The following is a 26,570-nucleotide window of genomic DNA, read 5'->3' as shown; positions in this document are numbered from 1 at the left end:
ATTATGTCTGAATCTAAAATATATATTAGGGCCATTTTTAGGCAAAAACAAATATCTATCCTCTTTCTTGACCAAACTATGATGCACAAAGCCACACAATTAAAACAATATATTTTCTGAAGATCTTCCCCACTGGGCACAGACGTCAGTTCAACGTCTAGTTTTGATTTACATTTGGTTGAATTGTCAACTAACGCGAATTCAACTTGAAATCAACAACAAATGGCACCATGTCATTAGGCTTAGGTTAAAAGTTGGGTGAAAAGAATATGAAATTACGTTGACGACTTAATCGAATCAGTTTCCCACGTCGATTCCACAATCTTCACATCTATTTTTTTGGGGGGGTTGAAATTACGTGGAAACAACGTTCATTCAACCTGTTTTTGCCCAGTGGGTCATTGTTTATTTGCAGTATCGTTTGTACTCTGGATTTGATGCGCAACTTCTACAATAGTGTCTCAAAATATGGTTTAGGATTTCCTGACACAGGTCAGGCACAGAGTGCAATATTAGCAGGGCATGACACACATCAACAGAAACCTACAAACATGGACATGTTCGGCCAAAGCGAGTAACATTATTCATTTGTTATTGCACAGCATTTTCAGTGAGTTTCCTTCAACAAAATAGAATCAAAACATGAAATGAAACTCCTAACTCCATTTATATCCGAGTGCCATAGATGTATGGCCCAAAAATCATTAACTTTGAAATCATGAACTTGATGAATGTTGCGATGTAACAAAAATAATGGTGTGAAGTAACCATTCGACAAACGTAAACGACAAGATTTAACATCAAGATGTACATTATATACATTAGAGGACATTGAACTTCAGCTAAAATACAAATGATATGCATGTGTACATTGCATTTGGTTGAAATGTACAAAAATGATCAATTCCATTTGCTGCTGAAGGTGATGTATCCATAACCTACACTCCGTTCATAATAAATACATCAGAATACAGAGAAATACAGAAAAACATAGATCACAAAGAATTCAACACTGAGCGCTACACTCTTCGAAAAAAATGGTGTAATCTAGAACCTAAAAGGGTTATTTGGCTGTCCGCATAGAATAACCCTTTGAAGAACCCTTGTTGGTTCCAGGTAGAACCATTTTGGTTCCAAGTATAACCCTTTTGGGTTCCATGTAGAACACTGTCCACAGAGGGTCCTACATGGAACCCAAAATGGTTCTACTTGGAACCAAAAATGGTTTTACCTGGAACCAAAAAGGATTCTCCTATTGGGACAGCTAAAGATCCCTTTTGTAACCGTTTTTCTAAGAGTGTTGAAAAAGCAGCAAAGCCACAACTAAAGGAAAGGAAATTAGGGGCTTAGAAACTCACGGGAGCTCGACCGGTCATAGAAAAATAAATAATACTGTACTGTCCATCCATCCTTCCCCTTTAGTTCGTGATTGTCCTCCGTTTTCAATGAGAAGCCAGTGGGTCAGCAGTAAATACAAGCAGCGCCACCTGCTGGTTAAGGTTTAAGTGCAGACTGAGATGAGGGAGCAGCATAGGGGTGAGGAGCTCGTCTACTGTCCCACTGCTCTGGCTTTCTGCTGCTGCACCTGCTGCATCATCATGGACTGCATGGCTGGGCTCATCGACACAGGGGTCACACCAGGGGTGGAAGGTAGCAAAGGGTAGTGGGCACTCTTTCCACCAATAAAAACACACTGCAAGAATGTTTGACCTGTAAGGTACAATGAGGAAAAATAAGGAATAAATTAAGGATTTGTTATTTTTGCATGTGTTTGCTAACAGGAAGAAGAAGCATGATGCTGTGGCCAATATCTTGAAAACTGCTGACATTTTGGGACTGTATCAACAGTGGACTAATGAAACAAATACCAAAAGACCGTTTTTGAGTGGAGTTTCCCTTTATGATGGACAGAACCTTCTCCATCAGTCATCTTACCCGACGTCTTCTTCTTGTCCGGGGCACTCTCCTCAGTCTGAGAATCTTCTGACGTGGGATAAGAACACAGAGAATCAGAGATAGAACTTGTATGAGAGTGAGAGGACAAAGACTATCAAGGTACCCAATGTATATATTCTCCTTGTATAAATACACAATGTGATGGGTCTCTCTTCCCCCTACTGTAGATTTAATATATCCATTACAGAGAATATTAAGGGAATTTCAAAGCAGACCCTTTCAACCCCAATGGGACTTATCCAGCCCTGTGGAGACTACAGGGATGCAGGGAATGTGTGCGGCTGTGCTGACATGAGAAAGGCTCACTCTCCTGGGGAATTCTGATCAGAAAGTCTATAGTAGACCACTGGGAAAAATGGACTGTGAATTTCAATGATACAAATGACCTTAAAAACTACTGTGATGGATGAAGAAAGTAGAATCATTTCCCCATTATAAAGAGATGTTTTTAATGTTTTTAATCTGATCAAATATGACACAGGTTTTTTGTTTGGTCCTTAGGGAGAAAAACAGAGAATCCACAGCATAAATCCAAAGCGCAACACCGGTTGCTAAATAAGGAAAATGTGGCTAAATGCTGGAACCTTGGATACTCTTAACTAATAAGATGAATGCATTAACATCGTGAAGCAGGAAGGAGAGCTGTTACCATAGTAAAATGAAAGAAAAACCCTTGAATGAGTAGGTGTTTCCAAACTTTTGACTGGCACTGCATATCAAAGAACATGACATGTTATTTTTTAAATATTTCATCATATATTTAAAACCCATATATAAACGTGACATACATTTTAAAATATATGATCTTATATTTTAATAACATATATAAGTCACCCCCCTTGTTAAATGCATTTATTGCTTTGAAATCTATTCCAGAAACATTTTCGTTTTTTACATGTAGGAATAAATTATTTTCTAATTGCATTTAGTGTTAAGCAAACATATTATTACTTTGTTGTTTCTTGTATCTACTGTATATGATACTTGCCAAATCATTTTGAGATTAGATTGGGATGGCGTAGTTTATTATATAGGTTTATGATTTTTGATGTATACGTTTTAAAAACACACAAAAACCTATCTAAGAATGAATGTTAATTTTTGTACACTATAGTTGTGGCTGCCCACAAGGTTATGGAATCACATTGTATTTATTAAACATGGTTTAGATGTTGTTGTTTTAATCCATGACTGTATATCGTTGAAATCCACGTTTATTTGGGCCTGAGTCCTCCAATGATTTCATTTGGGTATTGTTCATGCCTTTTGCCACCAGCAGGGGGCGGGGGACCACAGTGGTTTGTGTCCCCCCTCCCCTCAACAACACTCGAAGAAGTGACAACTAACCGTTTGGGAATGTCCATTTTACTCATTCCAATTCTATGCGACAATGGCTGTGGTACAGTATGTCTATGTATGTATTATCTGTAGTGTTGTACAGATAAACCAGTCATTCCCTAATCTTACTTTATTTGCACACTCTGTATATATAGACTATTTAGACTTTTCTATTGTGTTATTGACTGTACGTTAGTTTATTCCATGTGTAACTGTCACGTCCTGACCATAGAGCCCTTATTTTCTATGGATGAGTAGGTCAGGGCGTGACTTGGGGTTAGTCAAGTTTATATTTTCTATGTGGGGTTCTAGTTTTGTTTTTCTATGTTGGTGATTTTGTGTGATTCCCAATTAGAGGCAGCTGATAATCGTTGTCTCTAATTGGGGATCATATTTAGGTAGCTTGTTTCAACCTGTGTTTTGTGGGATATTGTTTACGGTTAGTTGTATGTTAGCACTCCATTGTCGTCACATTTCATATTTCTTTATTGTTTTTGTGTGTTTCACGAAATAAAGATGTGGAACCCAGATCACGCTGCACATTGGTCCGAGTGTGCTTCAAACGATTGTGACAGTAACTCTGTGTTGTTGTTTGTGTCGCGCTGTTTTGCTTTATCTTGGCCAGGTCGCAGTTGTAAATGAGAGCTTGTTCTCAACTGGCCTACCTGGTTAAATAAAGGTGAAAAAACAACAACATTATCTTCAGAACTAACTCACATTTGAATATCTGGCTGTGTTATTATGACTTTGGAGAATTATTTATGACACACTTATTTCATTTGAAAACATTCTAGGTGGCAAAGCTGAAAGGGGAGAAGACTGGGAGAAAAAAGTGAAAAAAGTACTGCAATAACTGCCGAGCAGTTTTTTTGTTCATCCATTTCAAATGAGCGTTTGACAGTGTGCGGGTATAGTCATGCTATTTCTAAAAGACTATGACATCACTCATGGCATGCTAACTTCAAGCATCTCCAAACTGCATGCAGAGATTATATTGGTATTCATGAGTTAATCTCTGGGTAAGTAAAAATAAAAGACCTAAATCTCGATAATCTGTCAGTATCCCTTTAGAAATGAATACCCCATAACAGGTTGGGGTCAATTTCTATTTATTATATAAGTGAAGATGTTAAAATGATAGGTCACTTTTTTTTACACCAAATAGTCAGTTGGCTAACAAAAAAACACACATTTGACTAAATTACATGTTTGTGGCTAAATCCCCTCAAGTTAATAGTGACTATTTAAACAACTTTGAATTATGGATTACAGTTCCTACTGGCCCATAGACTGCTTTCAGGGTAAGGAACCATCTGACTGGCTATAAGGTGAAAACAAGTGAACTATCCCTTAATTGAATTTACAAGTCAATCATTGTACATTTACATTTACATTTAAGTCATTTAGCAGACGCTCTTATCCAGAGCGACTTACAAATTGGTGCATTCACCTTATGACATCCAGTGGGACAGTCACTTAACAATAGTGCATCTAAAACTTAGGGGGGGTGGGGTGAGAGGGATTACTTATCCTATCCTAGGTATTCCTTAAAGAGGTGGGGTTTCAGGTGTCTCCGGAAGGTGGTGATTGACTCCGCTGTCCTGGCGTCGTGAGGGAGTTTGTTCCACCATTGGGGGGCCAGGGCAGCGAACAGTTTTGACTGGGCTGAGCGGGAGCTGTACTTCCTCAGTGGTAGGGAGGCGAGCAGGCCAGAGGTGGATGAACGCAGTGCCCTTGTTTGGGTGTAGGGCCTGATCAGAGCCTGGAGGTACTGAGGTGCCGTTCCCCTCACAGCTCCGTAGGCAAGCACCATGGTCTTGTAGCGGATGCGAGCTTCAACTGGAAGCCAGTGGAGAGAACGGAGGAGCGGGGTGACGTGAGAGAACTTGGGAAGGTTGAACACCAGACGGGCTGCGGCGTTCTGGATGAGTTGAAGGGGTTTAATGGCACAGGCAGGGAGCCCAGCCAACAGCGAGTTGCAGTAATCCAGACGGGAGATGACAAGTGCCTGGATTAGGACCTGCGCCGCTTCCTGTGTGAGGCAGGGTCGTACTCTGCGGATGTTGTAGAGCATGAACCTACAGGAACGGGCCACCGCCTTGATGTTGGTTGAGAACGACGGTGTTGTCCAGGATCACGCCAAGGTTCTTGGCGCTCTGGGAGGAGGACACAATGGAGTTGTCAACCGTGATGGCGAGATCATGGAACGGGCAGTCCTTCCCCGGGAGGAAGAGCAGCTCCGCCGAGGTTCAGCTTGAGGTGGTGATCCGTCATCCACACTGATATGTCTGCCAGACATGCAGAGATGCGATTCGCCACCTGGTCATCAGAAGGGGGAAAGGAGAAGATTAATTGTGTGTCGTCTGCATAGCAATGATAAGAGAGACCATGTGAGGTTATGACAGAGCCAAGTGACTTGGTGTATAGCGAGAATAGGAGAGGGCCAAGAACAGAGCCCTGGGGGACACCAGTGGTGAGAGCGCGTGGTGAGGAGACAGATTCTCGCCACGCCACCTGGTAGGAGCGACCTGTCAGGTAGGACGCAATCCAAGCGTGGGCCGCGCCGGAGATGCCCAACTCGGAGAGGGTGGAGAGGAGGATCTGATGGTTCACAGTATCGAAGGCAGCCGATAGATCTAGAAGGATGAGAGCAGAGGAGAGAGAGTTAGCTTTAGCAGTGCGGAGCGCCTCCGTGATACAGAGGAGAGCAGTCTCAGTTGAATGACTAGTCTTGAAACCTGACTGATTTGGATCAAGAAGGTCATTCAGAGAGAGATAGCGGGAGAGCTGGCCAAGGACGGCACGTTCAAGAGTTTTGGAGAGAAAAGAAAGAAGGGATACTGGTCTGTAATTGTTGACATCGGAGGGATCGAGTGTAGGTTTTTTCAGAAGGGGTGCAACTCTCGCTCTCTTGAAGACGGAAGGGACGTAGCCAGCGGTCAGGGATGAGTTGATGAGCGAGGTGAGGTAAGGGAGAAGGTCTCCGGAAATGGTCTGGAGAAGAGAGGAGGGGATAGGGTCAAGCGGGCAGGTTGTTGGGCGGTCGGCCGTCACAAGACGCGAGATTTCATCTGGAGAGAGAGGGGAGAAAGAGGTCAGAGCACAGGGTAGGGCAGTGTGAGCAGAACCAGCGGTGTCGTTTGACTTAGCAAACGAGGATCGGATGTCGTCGACCTTCTTTTCAAAATGGTTGACGAAGTCATCTGCAGAGAGGGAGGAGGGGGGGCGGAGGATTCAGGAGGGAGGAGAAGGTGGCAAAGAGCTTCCTAGGGTTAGAGGCAGATGCTTGGAATTTAGCGTGGTAGAAAGTGGCTTTAGCAGCAGAGACAGAGGAGGAAAATGTAGAGAGGAGGGAGTGAAAGGATGCCAGGTCCGCAGGGAGGCGAGTTTTCCTCCATTTCCGCTCGGCTGCCCGGAGCCCTGTTCTGTGAGCTCGCAATGAGTCATCGAGCCACGGAGCGGGAGGGGAGGACCGAGCCGGCCTGGAGGATAGGGGACATAGAGAGTCAAGGGATGCAGAGAGGGAGGAGAGGAGGGTTGAGGAGGCAGAATCAGGAGATAGGAGGGAGAAGGTTTGAGCGGAGGGAAGAGATGATAGGATGGAAGAGGAGAGAGTAGCGGGGGAGAGAGAGCGAAGGTTGGGACGGCGCGATACCATCCGAGTAGGGGCAGTGTGGGAGGTGTTGGATGAGAGCGAGAGGGAAAAGGATACAAGGCAGTGGTCGGAGACTTGGAGGGGAGTTGCAATGAGGTTAGTGGAAGAACAGCATCTAGTAAAGATGAGGTCGAGCGTATTGCCTGCCTTGTGAGTAGGGGGGGAAGGTGAGAGGGTGAGGTCAAAAGAGGAGAGGAGTGGAAAGAAGGAGGCAGAGAGGAAAGAGTCAAAGGTAGACGTGGGGAGGTTAAAGTCGCCCAGAACTGTGAGAGGTGAGCCGTCCTCAGGAAAGGAGGACGGCTGTAAATAGGACATTAATGGTCAAGGATTTCTTATTAAACTGAATCTTTTCACATTGATGTATGAGCCCGAGCCCAAACCCAACCCCTAACTGTTCTATGTTCTCTTTATCTTACATGTGTTTCTTCTCCACAAATTAAGTTTTAACAAGGCACACCTGTTCATTGAAATGCATTCCAGATGACTACCTCATGAAGCTGGTTGAGAGAATGCCAAGAGTGTGCAAAGCTCTCACCAAGGCAAAGGGTGGCTACTTTGAAGAATCTCGAATATAATTTATATTTTGATTTGTTTAACCCTTTTTGGTTAATACATGATTCCATATGTGTTATTTCATAGTTTTGATGTTGTCACTATTATTCTACAATGTAGAAAATAGTCAATATAAAGAAATATATGTCACATATATGAAAAGGGCCAATTCTTGTATATTTCAACATATACTGTATGAGACATACACTACCGTTCAAAAGTTTAGGGTCACATTTTTTGTCCATTACAATAACATCAAATTGATCCGAAATACAGTGTAGACATTGTTAATGTTGTAAATGACTATTGTAGCTGGAAAAGACACCTCACAAGTCCTCAATTGGCAGCTTCATTAAATAGTACCCGCAAAACACCAGTCTCAACGTCAACAGTGAAGAGACGACTCCGGGATGCTGGCCTTCTAGGCAGAGTTGCAAAGAAAAAGCCATATCTTAGACTGGCCAATAAAAATAAAAGATTAAGACGGGCAAAAGAACACAGACACTGGACAGAGGAACGCTGCCTAGAACGCCAGCATCCCGGAGTCGCCTCCTCACTGTTGACGTTGAGACCGGTGTTTTGTGGGTACTATTTAATGAAGCTGCCACTTATATACATATATAAGCATATATATTTCCACCGTATACAGTATGCCCTTATAAAACATATAAGAAATATACATGGTACATATCCTGTACTGTATGTTTGTTTACCATAACCTAAGTGTAGAGAGAGGGGAGGTCATGCAGGGAGCACAAGCATGACTACAACCCTTATTTAAAAGAAAGCAACTGCTGCAGGTCTTAAAATATATATTAATCAGTCCGTTTTGCTATAATATTATACATACAGTACTTGTAGTATTGCTTAAGGTTCAGGGTACGGTGTGAGGCAAATCACACAGGACGTGAGTAGAGAGTGACTTGGAAGATGGGTCAGGGAGGGATGGGACTAGAATATCAAGAATCCACTGGTTCACTCAATAGAACATCCCCCTAATGTCTTTAATGCATTTGGTTTAAAATCCAGTAAGTGTTATTACTATTTATCACTAGACATAATCTCTCTCAATAACCAAATGCTGGCTCCGTGAACAGTGTTTAATAGCACATCATCAACACGATTAATTTACTCCCAATAAATCACCACAGAGCAATTAACAGTTCTCTTTGAGTTGACCAGTGGAGTGGAAGATATAGCTACTACCTTAGTCCTGAGTAGAAGCTAAAGAAGATTCTGCCCCAATCTCTAGAAATGGTAAACATATGATCATTATAATGTGAAATCGCAAGGGAAACTGTTGCTACAGTAGCTAACTAATAAAAATCATATTTGCATATGATCAACATCACATCAATTGTATAAATGGTGTGTAAATATGAAATCATAAAAAAAATCACATGTATATGATTCCCACTTCCAGACTACCGTAGCAGTAAATGTTTTACGCATTACATTTGGATTTTACTAGTCTGAGACCACACACTGAGATAATCCTAAATAGTAAATGCATCAGACGTAAAAATAATAATAATTCGGTTAGACAGAGCACCCCCATGCTACATCCGTATCTCTCATTTGAATCAAGCACAGGCACAAGGCATTGGTATTTACTCACTTGCTTTACCAGGGGTCTTTACTTCTTTTTCTGAAATCATAGGAAAAAAGAATCAAGCATAAATAAGCAAAAGACATCAATAATGTATGAACTGTTTGAGGAAAGGTATCATTTGATACTTTGAGCCAACATACCTTGAGCCTCTTTCACAGCTTTCTTCTCAGCCTTCTCAATCTTCTCAGCCTTCTCAGTATTCCCAGCCTTCTCAGTCTTCTCAGCCTTCTCAGTCTCCTCAGCCTTCTCAGTCTCCTCAGTATTCTCAGCCTTCTCAGCCTTTTTAGTCTTCTCAGTCTCCTCAGTCTTTTTAGTCTTCTCAGCCTTCTCAGTCTTCTCAGCCTTCTTAGTCTTCTCAGCCTTCTCAGTCTTCTCAGCCTTCTCAGTCTTCTTAGTCTTCTCAGCCTTCTCAACCTTCTCAGTCTTTTTAGTCTTCTCAGCTTTATCTATGAGAAGATACAAATGCCAGTTAACCTGTTCTTCAAACTCTGCTTATAATCTCAAACATTTTCTCTTCAAACTGTAACACAAAGTGACATGGCTGTAATTGCAGTTTTGCCACGCATAAACGTCCTCTCTAATCAAGTGACGAGAGACTGGTTTTATTTTTCATGTGTTGTTTGTTCCGGGAAAATGTACATAATGATTGATGTGAAAGAGAATCATGCAACACTTATTCAAAACAGATCTGCGCTGTCGAGTACCCAAAGTAATTCTGCCGGGCCTTTGTCTAAAGTCATGGCGTTTGACAGATCCCATTTCTTCTTGTCAACTAGTGTTTTGTGTTTAATAAGCATGAGAAAGTTAACTGATGCTGGCATGTAGTTAACCTATCACTATAATGCTATACCATTATGCGTGGCATGGCATGCTATTCAATAAAAAATGTGCCGCTTTACAAAACACTATAATAGAGAAAAAGAGGGCATTCAGTGATTAGAATATGACATTTACAAGGTTGATCCATGGACAAGGAGCTCCTCAATAAAACAATGAATAATTTAAAAAAACAAACACATTTGATGGTGCTATTTAGCATGATAGATGTATTCAAACCCTTGAAACCCCTTTGTGGCTGCTCCACTTTTAGGCAAGAGACGGAATGCATTAAGTCCTACATGGATTCACGTGGTAAACAAACAAAAGGCAGGAAGTGACCTGCTTATCGAAAGAAAGGAGATGTCTTGCTTCGGGATTGAACATTTACTTACATGGTTTAGTGGGCTGGGCCGTCTTCACAGAGTGTGTGGCTTTAGCTTTGCCTGAAAAAAAAAGAAGAAAAAAAACATTACGTACATTTACAATAACAATACAATGACACATTTACAAGCATTTTGGTGTATGCCAGGATCAGATAAAGGTTTTGCACCATGTACACTATTCAGCGACAATGTCTTATTTAACTGTAATTATGCAAACAGCGTTTGAATGAGTTGAAACTTGAACAAGTCATTCACGAACAGCGTTCAAAGCGTTTCATGACAACTATAAGTCAATCTGTGCACCTTGCGTTGACACGTGACCGTCAATAAAACTTGGAGAATTAACTATGCACGCAGTAAACAATTCTAGTGTTTTACGTATTTATGTCGAGGAGGGACTGAAATGGCATGGAGGAACTCAATGCCGCATCACAATCTATTGATTGATCACTCTAGTTGACCTGAGGTCATTCATTAAATTGAGCCATTTGCCTCAGGTTTATTGATTAAAAGTCTTGGCAGACGCACTTTGATATAGGCTGCATTTCACATGGTCAATACCGAATTTCCACTTTTCCTCAGCTCAGTTCATTACTGGAATCCAGTGTTTTTGGCCTGGCAATGAAAGGCTGCAGCCCATCCCAAATATCCCATAGCTAGAGGATGAGGCTTAGTCAAACAAGGACTGTAATGTCTGATCGCTCTATTGGAAGATAAAATGAGATGCTGTTTGTAGTTTGTGTAAACAGATACACGGCGTAGACATTGCTATGGTAGCTAGGTTTGATAACATCCAATCCTTTTTTTTAAATTCAACAGCATCATACATTTGCACTGAAAACTATTTTTAACATCCCGAAAATGTATTAAAAAATGCCCCCCCTCCAAAAAATGACATCACATTTTTGGGAGTGGCCCACCGTTGCTAAATGAATATAGGGGAAACACTGGAGCTGTGCATTACCAACAGTGTTAGAGTATATGGTACAGTATATATAATGTACTGTATGCTCGTTTACCATACCCTAAGTGCAGAGAGTGGGAAGGACATGGCAGTGAACACAAGCATGACTCCAACCCCTGTTTAAAAGAAAGTAACCGCTGCTCAATCAGGTCTTAAAATACATGTAAATCAGTCCGTTTTGCTTTAATATTATACATGCATTACATGTAGATAGCCATCATACTGACAATAAGGATGAAGTATTGCTTAAGGTTCAGGGTACGGTGTGAGGCAAATCACACAGGACGTGAGGAGAGAGTGACTTGGAAGATGGGTCAGGAAGGGATGGGACTAGAATATCAAGAATCCACTGGTTCACTCAATAGAACATCCCCCTAATGGAATCTAGTGTTGTTGGCCAGTGCAATATGACGCTGCAGCCCATCCCATACACGCCATAGCTAAAGGATGAGGCTTAGTCAAACAAGGACTGTAATATCTGATCGCTCTATTGGAAGATAAAAGAAGAGTCTGTTTGCAGTTGTGTAAACAGACACGGTATACCGCGTCCATGTTGCTATGGTAGTTAGCTTTTACAACCACGTTTTGAATTCAGTAGCAACATCTATTCATACTAGATCCTAGCATTTATATACTTTTATATGAACAGAACCCACCGCCTGATGTCTTCACATCCTTCACCTTGTCTTCTTCTTATGCAAGGAGGAAAGATGTATATGAGTGACATGCATTCTAATGAAAACACATGCATTCTAATCTAGCTGTGAAAACGTCAAACAGTAGGAACATGCCAGTCTTCGCAGTCATCGGGTCCATCTATATCACAAATCCAAAGAGATTCCCGTCTTTTATGAAAAAAACTGTTTGAAGATGTTACATTACACATTCTCTACGCATACTCTTTCCCTAACCTTGTGTGGGAACGTATAAATCGGGTTCAGTGCTGTACAATGGATTGCCTGCAGTGCAGCAAGACATACAACAGGAGTCTGGGCTTAGACCCCAATAAGAATCCAATCTAAGAAACACCACAGATAAAATGTTCCTTCATTAGCTACCTGTTTTGCCTACATAACATTCTACAACAACACCAACATTACCCTTTACAAGATACGTGTCAGCACAAAGCTCTATAAAACAATGCAAAGGGGAATTTTTAAATTCATCTTTGGCTGGTGTAAACAGCCTCAGAGTAAAGCCAGGGTAAATCGCACGGAAGTGTGTTTTATAGGGTTAAAGGCAAGCTTTTGAGTATCTCACAAAGTTACCAGGTTCTTTCTTTGGAATTAGACAAGGGAGTTAAAAACTGTTGAAATCATTCTTCATTCTAATGAAAATAGATTCATCAGTTATGCAAAAGGATATGTAATATCCAGATGACACCCTGTTTCACCCTACTGTATGCCTATCATCAATGTAGTCCAAACACAGCAAAGCCATATAGAGTTAACCATGTTTGTTTTGTTTTCACAGATGTCCCACTGTTTGTGTTTGATTTTACAGTTCAAGTCCTTGAAGGGAATTACTGTACATCTGGAGTGAAGTTCTTCCAAACCCATTACCCAGGTCAGTAAATCGGCACTTTGCTCTACCATGCAGACAAACCGCAGGCAGTATAGGGAGGTAATTCAGAGAGGGATCCTATGGTAATGGTCTAGATACAGGGAGGACATTAGGCATTGGGTGGAAGGAGCAGAACATATGCAGAGGGTAGACAAAAAAAAGAAATGTCAGGTAAACATTTGAACCCTACATTTAACTGCTCAGGAGAGTGTGGAGACAATCAGGATGCCTGTATGAGAGACTCAAACCTACAGACATGACCTGATCGCTCCATGCTCCGCAGAACACGTATTCAGTTATTCGGTATGCTGCATTTCCGAGGTTGTTCATACTTGTTTAGCCAATACAATAATTGAGCGAGGAAATAAACTCATCCATGTTGTGGGCCTCGGGGAAGGGTTGCCATAGTAATGTGATGGAGGGTTGAGCACGCGATGACGGTATTCACCAACAGAGGAAATGGAATAGCACAATCTTATTAACATCGAGAGATAACTGGAGGAAAAACTGGATGTATTAGAGATGTTGCAGCATCCTTCTGAATGATTTTTTGCAAGTGACATTATTATATATTGTGTAAAAAACCAAGCTCCCACTCTGCTAATCGGGGTCATCCTGTAGGTTTCATAACCATTAGGTGTTTCAGCTGTTTAAAAATGGATACTTCAGGATTTTGACAACTTCCCCAGAGTCAGACGAATTAGTGGCTACCATTCTTATGTCTCTGTGTCCAGTATGAAGGAAGTTCGCCAGCCAATGCTAACCAACATTAGCGCCGTGACTGGAAGTAAATGGGTATCTGCTCGCAACTACATGTAACTTCCCTTGAAGTGTTAACCTGTTTGTTTCCAAAAAAAACCCTCAAAAGTCCACTCGAAGCATAAGTCAACTCATTCTTACTTTTTCTCTCTGCCACTTTCGGTTTCTCTTTTGCTGATGGGAAGATGTTTCTATTCATGTACCACGTAGTAAAAATGCAAAGGGAAAACAGTGAAAGACATAATACTCCGTTTCTGCTCTGCACACTAATAGATGGGACTGATGCACTTTACTGTGCCTGCTTCAGGTGTGTGAGTTAGCTTCTCCTTCATTGCAGGGGCCTAAAAGTGTGAGCACAGTTAGACAGCCTGATTCCAATTTTCATTGTATCTAACTGAAAAGAATCTGTATTTAGTGTGAAAAACATTTCAATTGCTATGTGGATACCTTTTCTCGTAGACGTGGGTCTTATAGCGACAACTCTTCCGGTGGCTTTTGCCATTGGCGCCACTACATTTGTGTGGTTACCTTTTCTCATAGTGGGGACTCTTGGAGTGGCTTTCTCTTTAGGGGCCTCGGGTTCGAAAACAACTAGGGCAGAGATTCTATTATTTATCACATTACATACTAATAAAACAAAAAGATAACAAGGCTCCTGATTGAAGAAGTTAATTAAGCCAAGCAGGATGTAGGAAGCGCTATTCCATTCTTTACAAGCGACCATTTGGCTTTGGCTTTTGCAGCAGACGGTTCTGATAGACACCATACATGTGATACGTGTCTAACTACAATCCATGGTGAGCATTTACTCAAGTTAACATTTGTGAAATACAGTATTACCTTTCTTGGTAGAGGGTGTGGTTGTCTGGCTAGTGGTTGCCTTAACTTTTTCTTTGGAGATTGCAGGCTCTAAAAAAAATATATATATATATATATATATATATATCCACACTTAGAACATATGGTAATTTGTTGACTGGAATAACTTGATCTAGTTGATATTACCTTTCTTTGTAGGAGTTATTTTGTCCTTGTCCTTTTCCACAGGATCTGAGACAAAGGAAAATAAAAAAATATATGCTTCATCATTCAAAATACAGTATTCATAGAACTCAATGTTGCTCTGAGAATCCCATGGCAACTAAATATATTTGTTACCTTTCTTGGCAGTTGTTGTTTTAGCTTTATCTTTGGAAACAACAACCTCTGAAACTCAGAACACAGACCAAAAAAAAGGTAAATTCACACACTGAACAACTCTAAAAGGTAGACATATATAAAATGCCTGTGTATACATATTACAACCTACGCTGAAGTACCTTTCTTTGTCGTGGAAGCTTTTGTATTTTCTTCAGAGACAACAGCTCCTGGAATGAAAATATCATGGTCAACATTTTCAAATAAAAGTCAAGTACTCAGCATGTTATTAATAATGTACGGAGCAAAAACTGTACCTTTCTTCACAACAGCTGGTTTGAACTTCCCTTTGGACACCGCAAGTTCTACAAGGAAAGAAAGAAATAGAGACTACCTGACTGTATTTAAATACAGAAAGCAATGATCCCGTTCAATTGTACAAACACTTGCCTTGCGTCTTAACTTTTCCTTTAGGAGACTCTGGGGGGGAAAAATGAATGATTGACAAAATCTAAGTAGAAAATCTGATCGATGTGTGTCTGCTATGGTGTAATACTTATAAGCAGCTATCTTACCTTTGCCTGAAGTAACTTCTAACACTGAAACTCTTACCATTGAGTTCATTTACATAACAAGTACGGAACATATACAGTTTTCAGTTAATGTGAAGGATGATTTGGTATGTAGAGAGCCTCTTACCTGTCTTTGAGGCAGCTGCCTTGGTATCTTCCTTTGGAACTAAGAGTGAAGAAGAATGTGTTCCGATCAGACATGAACAAGTTATAGAAGTGTTATCCTTTTGAATCAACACAATATGTTTGTACCCTTCTTTGTGGAGGCAGCCTTTTCTTTGGGAGCCTGTGGTTCTTCAATGGAAAAACAGTCTGTTAAGAGTTTCCTTTCAAGCACAGTATAAAGGGTCAATAAATAAATAAAATATTGAATTGAATATGAGAATTTTAATTTACATGGAGGGAATATGAGCATTGTTTCTATCCTTGTGGAAAAGTAATATTCATATTATTTGCAAGCACTCTGTCCCTTTAGAGAAAGATGACCTAGTTCCAATATCAGAGTTTACGTTCTGAGGTAATAATTACCTTGAGTCGATGGAGCTGGTGCAGGTCCAGGTGCTGGTCCAGGTGCTGTTGCAGGTGCTGGTTCAGCCGGTAGAACTGGAGCTGTTGGTTGAGCTGGTTGAGCTGGTGCTGGTTGAGCTGGTGCTGGTTGAGCTGGAGGAGCTTGATAAACTGGAGGAGCTTGATACACTTGATAAGCTGGAGGAGCTTGATAAACTGGAGGAGCTTGGTAAGCTGGAGGAGCTTGGTAAAATGGCTGAGCTGGATGAGCTGTTGGAATGGGCAGTGGAGATGATGGAAAGAAGTTGTAAATTCAAATGGAACCCAGATGACATATCTCATGATGTATTACGTACAACTCTAGATAAAATCAAACAGGTTAGCTAGTTAAAATTGTATGTGACGACAAGGAGAAAAAAGTAGTTGAGGTGGTGAGCAACTAGGGACTAAACCAGGGTCGTTAGATAATGTTAAACAGCAAGAAAACAGATCAGTTAGACTTCTATGTACAATGCCTTTTCATTGCATACTTGGTAACCATGTACTGTACTTAAATGGTACTGAAGTTATAAAATATGGTGCACGAAAAGTAATTCATGTGACAGAATGTAATTGAAAATAATAAAGGGCTTTTACATGTATTAATTGTTTTGTAAACACAAGATCTTTGAGGTGAGAAGCACCAGGAAACACCAAGAGACTGCTGGGAAAAGCCACTGCAACTCGAGGAGCTGACAGACCAATAAAGGAACATAGTACAGAACAGTTTAAAGATGTAAATCTTTAGTATTTTCAAAATGGTTGTTGCTAACACTACTCACCCAGAGATAATCATTAGAAACCTATACAAGGCCATAAGGACGTAAGGACATACAGTAAAACAGAGGCTGTGACGCAAATAACACTCAGCCCTAGTAACTAGGGCCTGGAAGTTTTCCTGGTCTAGACACATGGTCAAGAGAAACTCCTCGCCCAAATAACAACACAGAGCTCTGGAAACAAAATGTCAGGCACATTTAAATATTGTTAATGTTGATATTAAGTGCCTGATTGGCAGGAATTAAAATAATACCAAATACCTGTCATAGTTGTAGGTGGAAATGGATTGTCTGTGAATATATGATGCACTGGAAGAAAAATGGAATCAACACCTTTTCAGTCAAGTTTTAGAAGGATATATTACCCTGGACATGTACAGGACTGTATTATACTGCAATAGAAGAGTGACATACAGTATACAGAAAAACAAATACCACTGATATTGTACAGTATATTCAGGAGGTGCTTTAGAGCATACGTGTATACTTACAATACCAGCCAGGAGATGATGATGGCCAGTAGACTGGTGTGGGTTGACAGGCGGGAACTGCAACATACAACAACGCACATTCATACAGAACCTACATACGTTGTGATATGTTTAATGTATTCAATAACCTTTTGCTTGAAATAATGCTTTATCAAAGTACATGTTAGGAAAACAACATGCTCAAAAGTTGGTCCGATTCGTATCTACTGTATGTTCTCTCTCATTCTTGCATGTTCTCTTGTACTGCTGCAATGTGTCCTAAGATGACACAGTGCTACAGTATCTAAACGTTTTATCTCTACAAATGTACCTGGCGCAGGTGCAGGTGCAGGCACCCCAGCATCTACATGATGAGACTCTGCAATGTGACAAAAAAAAGAAAGAGGTGTTGGACAAACATAAAACAAGTACCTTTACAGAAGGACTGTTACAACCACGGTGTGATTATTGCATGACTGAGTTACCTTCCTTTGTGGCCTTCGCTTCCTTTTTAAGTCTTAGTTCTAAAGGAGGGGAAGGGAAACGGTACGGTACAGTGAGGTTACATCTGATGGGTGACTTTGAAGTCTTTTCCCACCTCTGCCGCTCTAAAGACCTTCATCTCCCCACTAGAACTGATGAATGGTGGGAGGCACTGAGAAAGAATACCTTTTAATCATCGAATAGACTTTTTCCTCCATCTAACTACACAGAAGCATGTACTGTTCTGCAGTGTAAAGGACATTGAGGAAGATTTGAATAGATGTTTACATATACACGGCTAAGTCATTCACCTTGGGCTTGTACTGTATTTCAGAATGTCCTACCTCTCTTCCTGATCGCCGCTTCTAATTCCAATTTCCTTGCAGCCTCTGGTTAAATGACATAGTTGGAGATACAGAGATTCAGCCACAAAGTGATCTTAGAATATTTACATTGATTCATTGTTTCATTTTGTTTCATTTTATTCAAACAACTTGCAAACAGCTTTTCCCTGTTATTGAGTTGAAATGCAGCAATATGGTAGGCTATTGCGCAAGATCACTTGCCGTTCATCTTTAGACATTTTTCATCTGCTATTTCAGAAATGTGATAATGAGCTGCAAACAGCGATGATTCCTACCTCTCCTTTTTGGCTTGTCAACTGGCCTGCACATGTCACGCTCTTTATGACAGAAAAGAGGAAAAACAATCATGAATACGTGTCATTGGTGTTCTTTCTCATATATCGAGCAACTATTACTTTCATGATGTTTCTTCCTTACCTAATATTCTGTATGATCAACAATTCAAATACACAGTAAAAGTACAGAAGACACATAGTACCTCTCTTAGCTCTCACTACTGGTTCCTTTTTAGGGAGCTCTGCCTCTGAAAATGAACGCAGAATACATAAGGGAACATTCAATCCACATTCTTGCTTAGCACTGTAGTTGCATGCCAAAGATGGAAGCAAGCTTTTTGAGAACACGTTCAGGCATGTAATTGCTGTTTTATAATAAAACCAGATTATATTTAGAAAATGTATGAAAATGAAAAATGTGTGAACATTTAAGTAGCTTAGATCATCATTGGCATTATTATATTGAACAGCTAACTACTTATGTCAAATGTAGCAAAGAGGTGAAGCATCAAGAATATACAATTCGATCTTTGTTCCATCTTTAACTTTGAAAAGATACCTGATCAAACCGGAAGAGAATTCAATACCCTCCACTAGTATAAAGATCAACAGATTTGCACTAAGATTGAATTGGTTCATGCGTCCCCTCTAGTCTCTATGCTACTTTCAAAGCTATTTCAAAGCAACATGACATCTCAGCTTCACAACACATGCTCTTCCTCTCGGGAGTGGCCATTTTAACTGTGGTCAACACAATTGGTATAGTCAAACATGTCACAAAGTTAAGTTTTGAAAAATGATATTATTAATACATTTTAAATTAGGCTCAGACTCAGCTAACACATATAATATGCATGTATTTACAGACCAGTGTTACATTTTGATTGTCTTTAACTTTTTATCTTACTCTGAAAAAGGTAGTTTCAGACAAGCAATAGGACACTTGAGATCCTACAAAGTCAACAACTCAGAGTGCATACTTTATCATGCAATGCTCATATAATGTGCCTATCTAGCATAGCGCTATCAAACAGAACACACATCGACGCAATGTATAGATATAGACATACTGTATTCATCACCAATGTAGATGTGCCTCTTTTCAAACAGCAGGGGCCAGCATTGTGCCTATTGCAGCAAGCTTCAATACTGCCATGCACTCTGAGGTCTCAACGTACTTCCAGTTACAAACATGTTATTAAGAAAAAAACACACTCCACCTGAACACTTCCAAGTGAAAGCTTACAAAAACATGCAAAACGTGAGACCAGCGTCACTGCCGCATATAATTTACAGCATACATGGATGCATCACAGTTTACAGTACTTTCCATAGGGCATTCGAGCGATCTTTTAGTTACTGGTCCAACGCTCTAACCGCTAGGCTACCAGCCGCCCTACACATTGTTACACATTGAGAGTTATATATTGAGAGTGCTGCTCTGGGCCTGTTAATGGCTTTGCATTCCTGTTCCTCTACTTCTATATAAGCTCTTACTTCAACAGGGACCAACACCCTCCGTAGGGAGCAAGAAGAGATACACTACTGTGCTGCTATTCCTAACCACACGAAGGATAAAGTGACTCGAACATACCTTCCCTGGCTAATTCCCTCTTGACACTTTTAGCTATATGTCACAGATATACCGTCAGTTAGTGAAATGCATCCTAATGCATGGCTTATCTAAACTTTTCCACTAGATGGCGACTTTGAGAAGCAAAACCAAGGAAACACCAACCATAACGCAATAATGAAGTCACTGAGGATTGTCATTACTGAACTTGAAATGAATGTTTGGAAGAAAAACTGCAAGTTGTAACAATGGACTTCGTGTTACTTGAGAGTTAGTATGTCAACAACACCATTTAAGCCACAAATGGAACTTACATCACGGATATCGCCAAACCAAAGTGTTACGTATTGCCAATAGACTCATAAGTCAGAAACAGAAACAGATGTTGAGTCTACTACACATAAGATCCTCTCAATGTCAGAGGATACTTCTTGACATGTATAACAGCTTCAGTTCTACAGCCAGTTCTACATTCAATGATGAATTCAAGACTAAAGCAATGCAGAAAGAATCACTCCAATATTTTGTCATACAAATGCATCTGGTCCATAGGGGAACACAGCCATTACTATGAGAAATAATGTCAGCCAAAGGTATGGTACAGATAAAAAGGGGTTAGTAATGAATGGCTCTCACTTCTCCACAACCATGCATGATATTGATCTATTATCGGTATATAAATACCTTTCTCCTCCGTTGGCTCACTTTTGGCCTCTTTGGGCTTGGACGAATGCATACAAGGGCACACTGCTGTAAAATGGAATGCATAGCTTTAAGACTACATCGAGCGGAATAGATCATTGAAATGTGCAATTCCCTATTTATAATCGTTTCTTTTTCACTTATGTTCAGATCATTGCAGACCATGCTGCTCTGATATACCTTGTTCTGCTGGAGGAGTAGCTTGCTTGACCTTTAGTTCTGAAAAAGAAGTAGATTTACTGATCAATACTAATAAATATATAAACAGCTAAATGGTCTAGTATACTAAATCCTCTTCGAAATAATCAATCAATGTAATGTATTTTTCTTTGTTGTCACACAGATATCACCTCATAAAAGACCTGTCGTACTCCGCTCCAAGACCAGGGGGGAAGAAAAGTTAGGTGAATCACAGACAATTAATATAATTAATTATTCAACCAAGAGGGAGATTCTTTTCTCCTTGGAAAATCAATATTCATCCAAAACAAGTGCTTTTCAGAGCTAACAATAAGCATGCTTCCTTCTGTAAAAGTCAGAGCTCCTGTAGCGTTTACATTATGCATTCATAAATCAAAAGGTTATGACTGGAATTAATTTGAAAAGTGGAGACAGTAAGTCACAGGATGCGAATATGACAGCTTTATTAGAAATCTGGATTGCTTGAATTTGTCAGAATTAATGTGACACATTTTGATTAAAAGGCAACCTTTCACTGGAGAGATGAGATCTTCACAGCAAACATATCTGGCTGAAAAGAGTGGCACATGACATACAGTGGGGAGAACAAATATTTGATACACTGTCGATTTTGCAGGTTTCCCTACTTACAAAGCATGTAGAGGTCTGTAATTTATATCATAGGTACACTTCAACTGTGAGAGACGGAATCTAAAACAAAAATCCAGAAAATCACATTGTATGATTTTTAAGTAATTCATTTGCATTTTATTGCATGACATAAGTATTTGATCACCTACCAACCAGTAAGAATTCCAGCTCTCACAGACCTGCACCTGTTTGAACTCGTTACCTGTATAAAAGACACCTGTCCACACACTCAATCAAACAGACTCCAACCTCTCCACAATGGCCAAGACCAGAGAGCTGTGTAAGGACATCAGGGATAAAATTGTAGACCTGCACAAGGCTGGGATGGGCTACAGGACAATAGGCAAGCAGCTTGGTGAGAAGGCAACAACTGTGGGCGCAGTTATTAGAAAAAGGAAGAAGTTCAAGATGACGGTCAATCACCCTCGGTCTGGGGCTCTATGCAAGATCTCACCTCGTGGGGCATCAATGATCATGAGGTAGGTGAGGGATCAGCCCAGAACTTCATGGCAGGACCTGATCAATGACCTGAAGAGAGCTGGGACCACAGTCTCAAAGAAAACCATTAGTAACACACTACGCCGTCATGGATTAAAATCCTGCAGCGCACGCAAGGTCCCCCTGCTCAAGCCAGCGCATGTCCAGGCCCGTCTGAAGTTTGCCAATGACCATGCATTTTTATTTATTTGATTTATTTCACCTTTATTTAACCAGGTAGGCTAGTTGAGAACAAGTTCTCATTTGCAACTGTGACCTGACCAAGATAAAGCATAGCAGTGTGAACAGACAGAGTTACACATGGAGTAAACAATTAACAAGTCAATAACACAGTAGAAAAAAAGGGGAGTCTATATACATTGTGTGCAAAAGGCATCAGGAGGTAGGCGAATAATTACAATTTTGCAGATTAACACTGGAGTGATAAATGATCAGATGGTCATGTACAGGTAGAGATATTGGTGTGCAAAAGAGCAGAAAAGTAAATAAATAAAAACAGTATGGGGATGAGGTAGGTGATAATGGATGGGCTATTTACCAATAGACTATGTACAGCTGCAGAGATAAGTTAGCTGCTCAGATAGCAGATGTTTGAAGTTGGTAAGGGAGATAAAAGTCTCCAACTTCAGTGATTTTTTGCCATTCGTTCCAGTCACAGGCAGCAGAGAACTGGAACGAAAGGCGGCATGAGGAATGGGAGAAGGTAATGTGGTCTGATGAGACAAAAATAGAGCTTTTTGTTCTAAACTCCACTCGCCGTGTTTGGAGGAAGAATAAGGATGAGTACAACCCCAAGAACACCATCCCAACCGTGAAGCATGGAGGTGGAAACATTATTCTTTGGGGATGCTTTTCTGCAAAGGGGACAGGACGACTGCACTGTATTGAGGGGAGGATGGATGGGGCCATGTATCGCAAGATCTTGGCCAACAACCTCCTTCCCTCAGTAAGAGCATTGAAGATGGGTCGTGGCTGGGTCTTCCAGCATGACAATGACCCGAAACACACAGCCAGGGCAACTAAGGAGTGGCTCCGTAAGTAGCATCTCAAGGTCCTAGCCAGTCTCCAGACCTGAACCCAATAGAACATCTTTGGAGGGAGCTGAAAGTCAATATTGCCCAGCGACAGCCCAGAAACCTGAAGGATCTGGAGAAGGTCTGTATGGAGGAGTGGGCCAAAATCCCTGCTGCAGTGTGTGCAAACCTGGTCAAGAACTACAGGGAACGTATGATCTCTGTAATTGCAAACAAAGGTTTCTGTACCAAATATTAAGTTCTGCTTTTCTGATGTATCAAATACTTATGTCATGCAATAAAATGCAAATTCATTACTTAAAAATCATACAATGTGACTTTCTGGATTTTTGTTTTAGATTCCGTCTCTCACAGTTGAAGTGTACCTATGATAAAAATGAGAGACCTCTACATGCTTTGTAAGTAAGGAAACCTGCAAAATCGGCAGTGTATCAAATACTTGTTCTCCCCACTGTAGCTGCAGATAACAGAGAAAAGAATGGTGGTTACCATAGCGTTTGAGGCCATATGTTTCATTTGGGAGATACAATTTCAGGATAACGCAATACTTCCCGTTTGTGTAAATCCAAATATCCTGCTACAGAAATCAAATCTGGAGCTGCTTCTCAGATGCTTTCAGGGGACATTGAGACTGATCTCATTGGAAAGATTTTAGCCCCAAAACAATACTACTCAACCATGTGGTCTTGTTTCTGTCTTCTGTGAACTATGCTTTCGTAGTTTGAACAGGCGTGCTAGAGAAGATACTGCGCGTACGTCCTCATCATCAACAGGTAAATGCTTAATGGCTGTAGGACAAAACAGGACAAATGAAACTATAAGATCATGTCACGATCACTGATCCGTTACACTATATGCTCATGTATCTGTTTGCTGTTTATTTTTTATATATACTAGTTTCCCTTTCCATCATATTACAATATATGTTATTACGCAAACTGTAGTTCGGAAAATTGTCCTTCTTTCTCAACCAGCTACAAACACAACAGAACATCTAGTGTACAATAGACTGTCACGTCCTGACCTTAGTTCCTTTTTTTATGTCTCTATTTTAGGTTGGTCAGGGCGTGAGTTGGGGTGGGCATTCTATGTTTTGTTCTATGTTTGTATTTCTATGTGGTTGGCCTGGTATGGTTCCCAATCAGAGGCAGCTGTCAATCGTTGTCTCTGATTGAGAACCATACTTAGGCAGCCTGTTTTCGCCCTTGATTTGGGGGTAGTTGTTTTCTGTCTCTGTCTCTGTCCCAAAACAGGACTGTGTCGTTTGTTCCGTTGTTATTTTAGTTCTAGTGTTCAGTGTAATTAAAAGATCATGAACACGTACAACGCTGCACCTTGGTCCTCTCCTTCTTCCGCCTACGACAGCCGTTACATAGACGCTCATTTGATGGAAACTTTTTTTCCATTCCAGTTTAAGTAGAGCCTTTTGCAAGACATGACAAAAATAAACAGTTATCAACAAATGCTGTTTCGAAGCTTAAGGTCAAACCACTTCACGAGACAGAAGAAAAATTGAAAGTTCCACAGACATTAAAGGGGAATGGAAACACATCCGGAAGTAAATCTAAGCAAGAGATGTATTCAATCAAGAAATACTAAACATGTTAGCTGGCGTTCTGAATCCTAGTGTGTCCACTCCCCTTTAACATAATACTTTTTGTCGTGGCAAGGTGCCCTCGTATTCTGAAGAGAATGAATTACTCATACAGTACACTGTAAGCGGACATCTGTACTTAGTTTAGAAGAGTATTGTGTAGCCTATCGGAGTGATTGGTTTACAAAATGATCTAAATATATGGAATGCATGTAAGATAACTTTGTGCAGGCAAACACTCCACCGGACAAAGTCAACAAGTGCATAAACAGAACCGTATTCAATAAATACATATTTACAAAGCCCCATGTCTGCCATATCAGAATGGACAGTGAATCCATACCAGTTTTATGATATCATGTTTCTAAGACAGTTGCAGGGGCAAAGGGGAGTTGTTCCTCTCAGGCTAGCCTACAGGCGCTCCTGTAAGTCCACTGTATGGATTCAGAACCTAGATTCCCATCTACTGCATTTTGGAGGAAATAGGACAGGGGTTCCCCATCTTTTTCTGCTCTACAAATGAATGTAAAAAGAAATCATGGGACCCCAATTAATATGTTATCTTGCCTGTTATCCCTGTGTGTTTATATTTACTCAATACTAGTCTACCCCAGGCTGCTTCAACACATAATACTGCCATCCAGGTGTAGTCTAACAGTGTAAAACACAGTTAGTTGACTTGGTTGGATATACCTATGTTCTTAATTTGTTTAAGAATGATAAAACATTTTCTCAAGGGGCCCCATTTCAATATCAGGGAACCCCACATAGTTTCCCGAACCCCAGTCTGGGAACCACTAAAATAGCGTATGGACAATTCCACGGTAACAGAATGATGCTGATACTCCGATTTTTCGCTTTCAAATGTATGTCAAACAAAAACCAATGATTGCCCAGACTATACAACTCTACTGACAATGTTACAAAAACATATTTACTTGAAGAGCAGTGCAGACACAAAGTTTGTTAACAGAAGGACGGGGGTCGTGCTGTTTGTGCTGTCCTTCTGTTACAAAACGTTTCATCTGCACTGTGCTTCCAAGTAAATGTGTCCAATTTTATGTGGAATTTCTCAAACGTCGTCCTCGAGTTGTAATGGTTTGTTTAACTTTGCATTCATTGGTGTTTTGTTTGGCATACATTCAAAAGTGATAAAGCTAAGTCATTCGTCTGTCATAGCGTCATTCTGTTATCGTGGAATTGCTCGTATTGCTGTGGAATGGCCTTGTGGTTGTGTCTCACGGACAATAACACACACTGTGGTGGTATGGATGACGTTCTATGACTTTTCAATTATTCAGATGCTTGGCTGAATGCAAATGTGGTCATGCTAACACAGAAGTCTGCTAGCAAGCTCTATTGAAAACAAAAAAAATATCTTCATCAAATGTCAGAATTCGACATCCTTACACGTCCTACTTGACTACATCACTCAAAATAGCTCTAGGAAGCAATACCATTGACCTGCAATATAATGAGAGGCATGGCATTATATCATCATCTAATAGCGGTGAACAAGGGTTCGCATCAAAGGCCATCATGATTTCCCTCTCATACTGTAGACGATCCAGTCCTGCCTCTCCACAGGGACTCTGGCTGTGCAGAGTGTACCTCCTCCCGATAGGGACTATAGGAGAGTGAAGACGATGGTCTTTCATGCAGACACTAGTTCATCGCCATTAGATGACGATGGCTTCTGTACAATCATATGAAATTGTCTCCAGCCCATTTGATGTTTAGATGTATACCTCAGAGCCACGACAACCCTGAGCTTTGTGGGAGCTACACTGTCATTTCCAGTTGCACTCCCATATGCTACCCGAGGTAATCTGGGCATCTCTTTTACTCTTGAAACCCAGAGAAATCTATACATTTCCATTCCAGTCACATCACATTTCCCTCCGATTGCAGATCAGTTCATTCACAGCGTGTCTCCAAATGTAAACAGAAATGGGAATGGCAATCCCCAAACATTGAGAATGGAATTATACCTCGGCTGTGTGATGAGTGTCCTGAATGTCAAATCACAATGAAACAAATATGTTGTAGCAGATGTGGATGGTTCAGCTGTTCTGTTTAAATGTGACCGTGGCCATTCTATATGGGGTCC

The 26,570-nt window shown here is 40.7% G+C and overlaps 1 protein-coding gene across 4 annotated transcripts in view; it reads right to left on the bottom strand.

Moving 5' to 3' along the window:
* Positions 1-648: 648 nt before the first annotated feature.
* Positions 649-26,570, bottom strand: part of trdn (triadin) — a 48,983-nt gene continuing 23,061 nt past the window's right edge. Inside the window, exons 9-33 of one of the 4 annotated variants that reach the window (XM_046298340.1) lie at positions 20,684-20,722; positions 20,486-20,551; positions 18,432-18,476; positions 18,229-18,270; positions 17,933-17,977; positions 17,591-17,629; positions 17,437-17,484; positions 17,127-17,183; positions 16,897-16,944; positions 15,839-16,087; positions 15,563-15,604; positions 15,438-15,476; positions 15,189-15,218; positions 15,056-15,103; positions 14,921-14,968; positions 14,760-14,807; positions 14,607-14,651; positions 14,442-14,510; positions 14,049-14,192; positions 11,936-11,968; positions 10,325-10,375; positions 9,254-9,559; positions 9,120-9,149; positions 1,936-1,983; positions 649-1,710 (exon numbers count right to left, since the gene is read on the bottom strand). In XM_046298340.1, the coding sequence (XP_046154296.1) occupies positions 1,550-1,710; positions 1,936-1,983; positions 9,120-9,149; positions 9,254-9,559; positions 10,325-10,375; positions 11,936-11,968; positions 14,049-14,192; positions 14,442-14,510; positions 14,607-14,651; positions 14,760-14,807; positions 14,921-14,968; positions 15,056-15,103; positions 15,189-15,218; positions 15,438-15,476; positions 15,563-15,604; positions 15,839-16,087; positions 16,897-16,944; positions 17,127-17,183; positions 17,437-17,484; positions 17,591-17,629; positions 17,933-17,977; positions 18,229-18,270; positions 18,432-18,476; positions 20,486-20,551; positions 20,684-20,722 (1,820 nt within the window). In that variant the 3' untranslated portion in view covers positions 649-1,549. Of the gene's footprint in view, positions 1,711-1,935; positions 1,984-9,119; positions 9,150-9,253; positions 9,560-10,324; positions 10,376-11,935; positions 11,969-14,048; positions 14,193-14,441; positions 14,511-14,606; positions 14,652-14,759; positions 14,814-14,920; positions 14,969-15,055; positions 15,104-15,188; positions 15,219-15,437; positions 15,477-15,562; positions 15,605-15,838; positions 16,088-16,896; positions 16,945-17,126; positions 17,184-17,436; positions 17,485-17,590; positions 17,630-17,932; positions 17,978-18,228; positions 18,271-18,431; positions 18,477-20,485; positions 20,552-20,683; positions 20,723-26,570 lie in introns of all 4 variants that reach the window. The other 3 variants (XM_046298341.1, XM_046298342.1, XM_046298343.1) reach the window with 3 other exon arrangements.

This window comes from Oncorhynchus gorbuscha, linkage group LG14, assembly GCF_021184085.1.
Source record: "Oncorhynchus gorbuscha isolate QuinsamMale2020 ecotype Even-year linkage group LG14, OgorEven_v1.0, whole genome shotgun sequence".
Lineage (NCBI taxonomy): Eukaryota > Metazoa > Chordata > Actinopteri > Salmoniformes > Salmonidae > Oncorhynchus > Oncorhynchus gorbuscha.
Note: the sequence above shows the minus strand (reverse complement) of the source record. Positions and strands in the feature narration are given on the sequence as shown.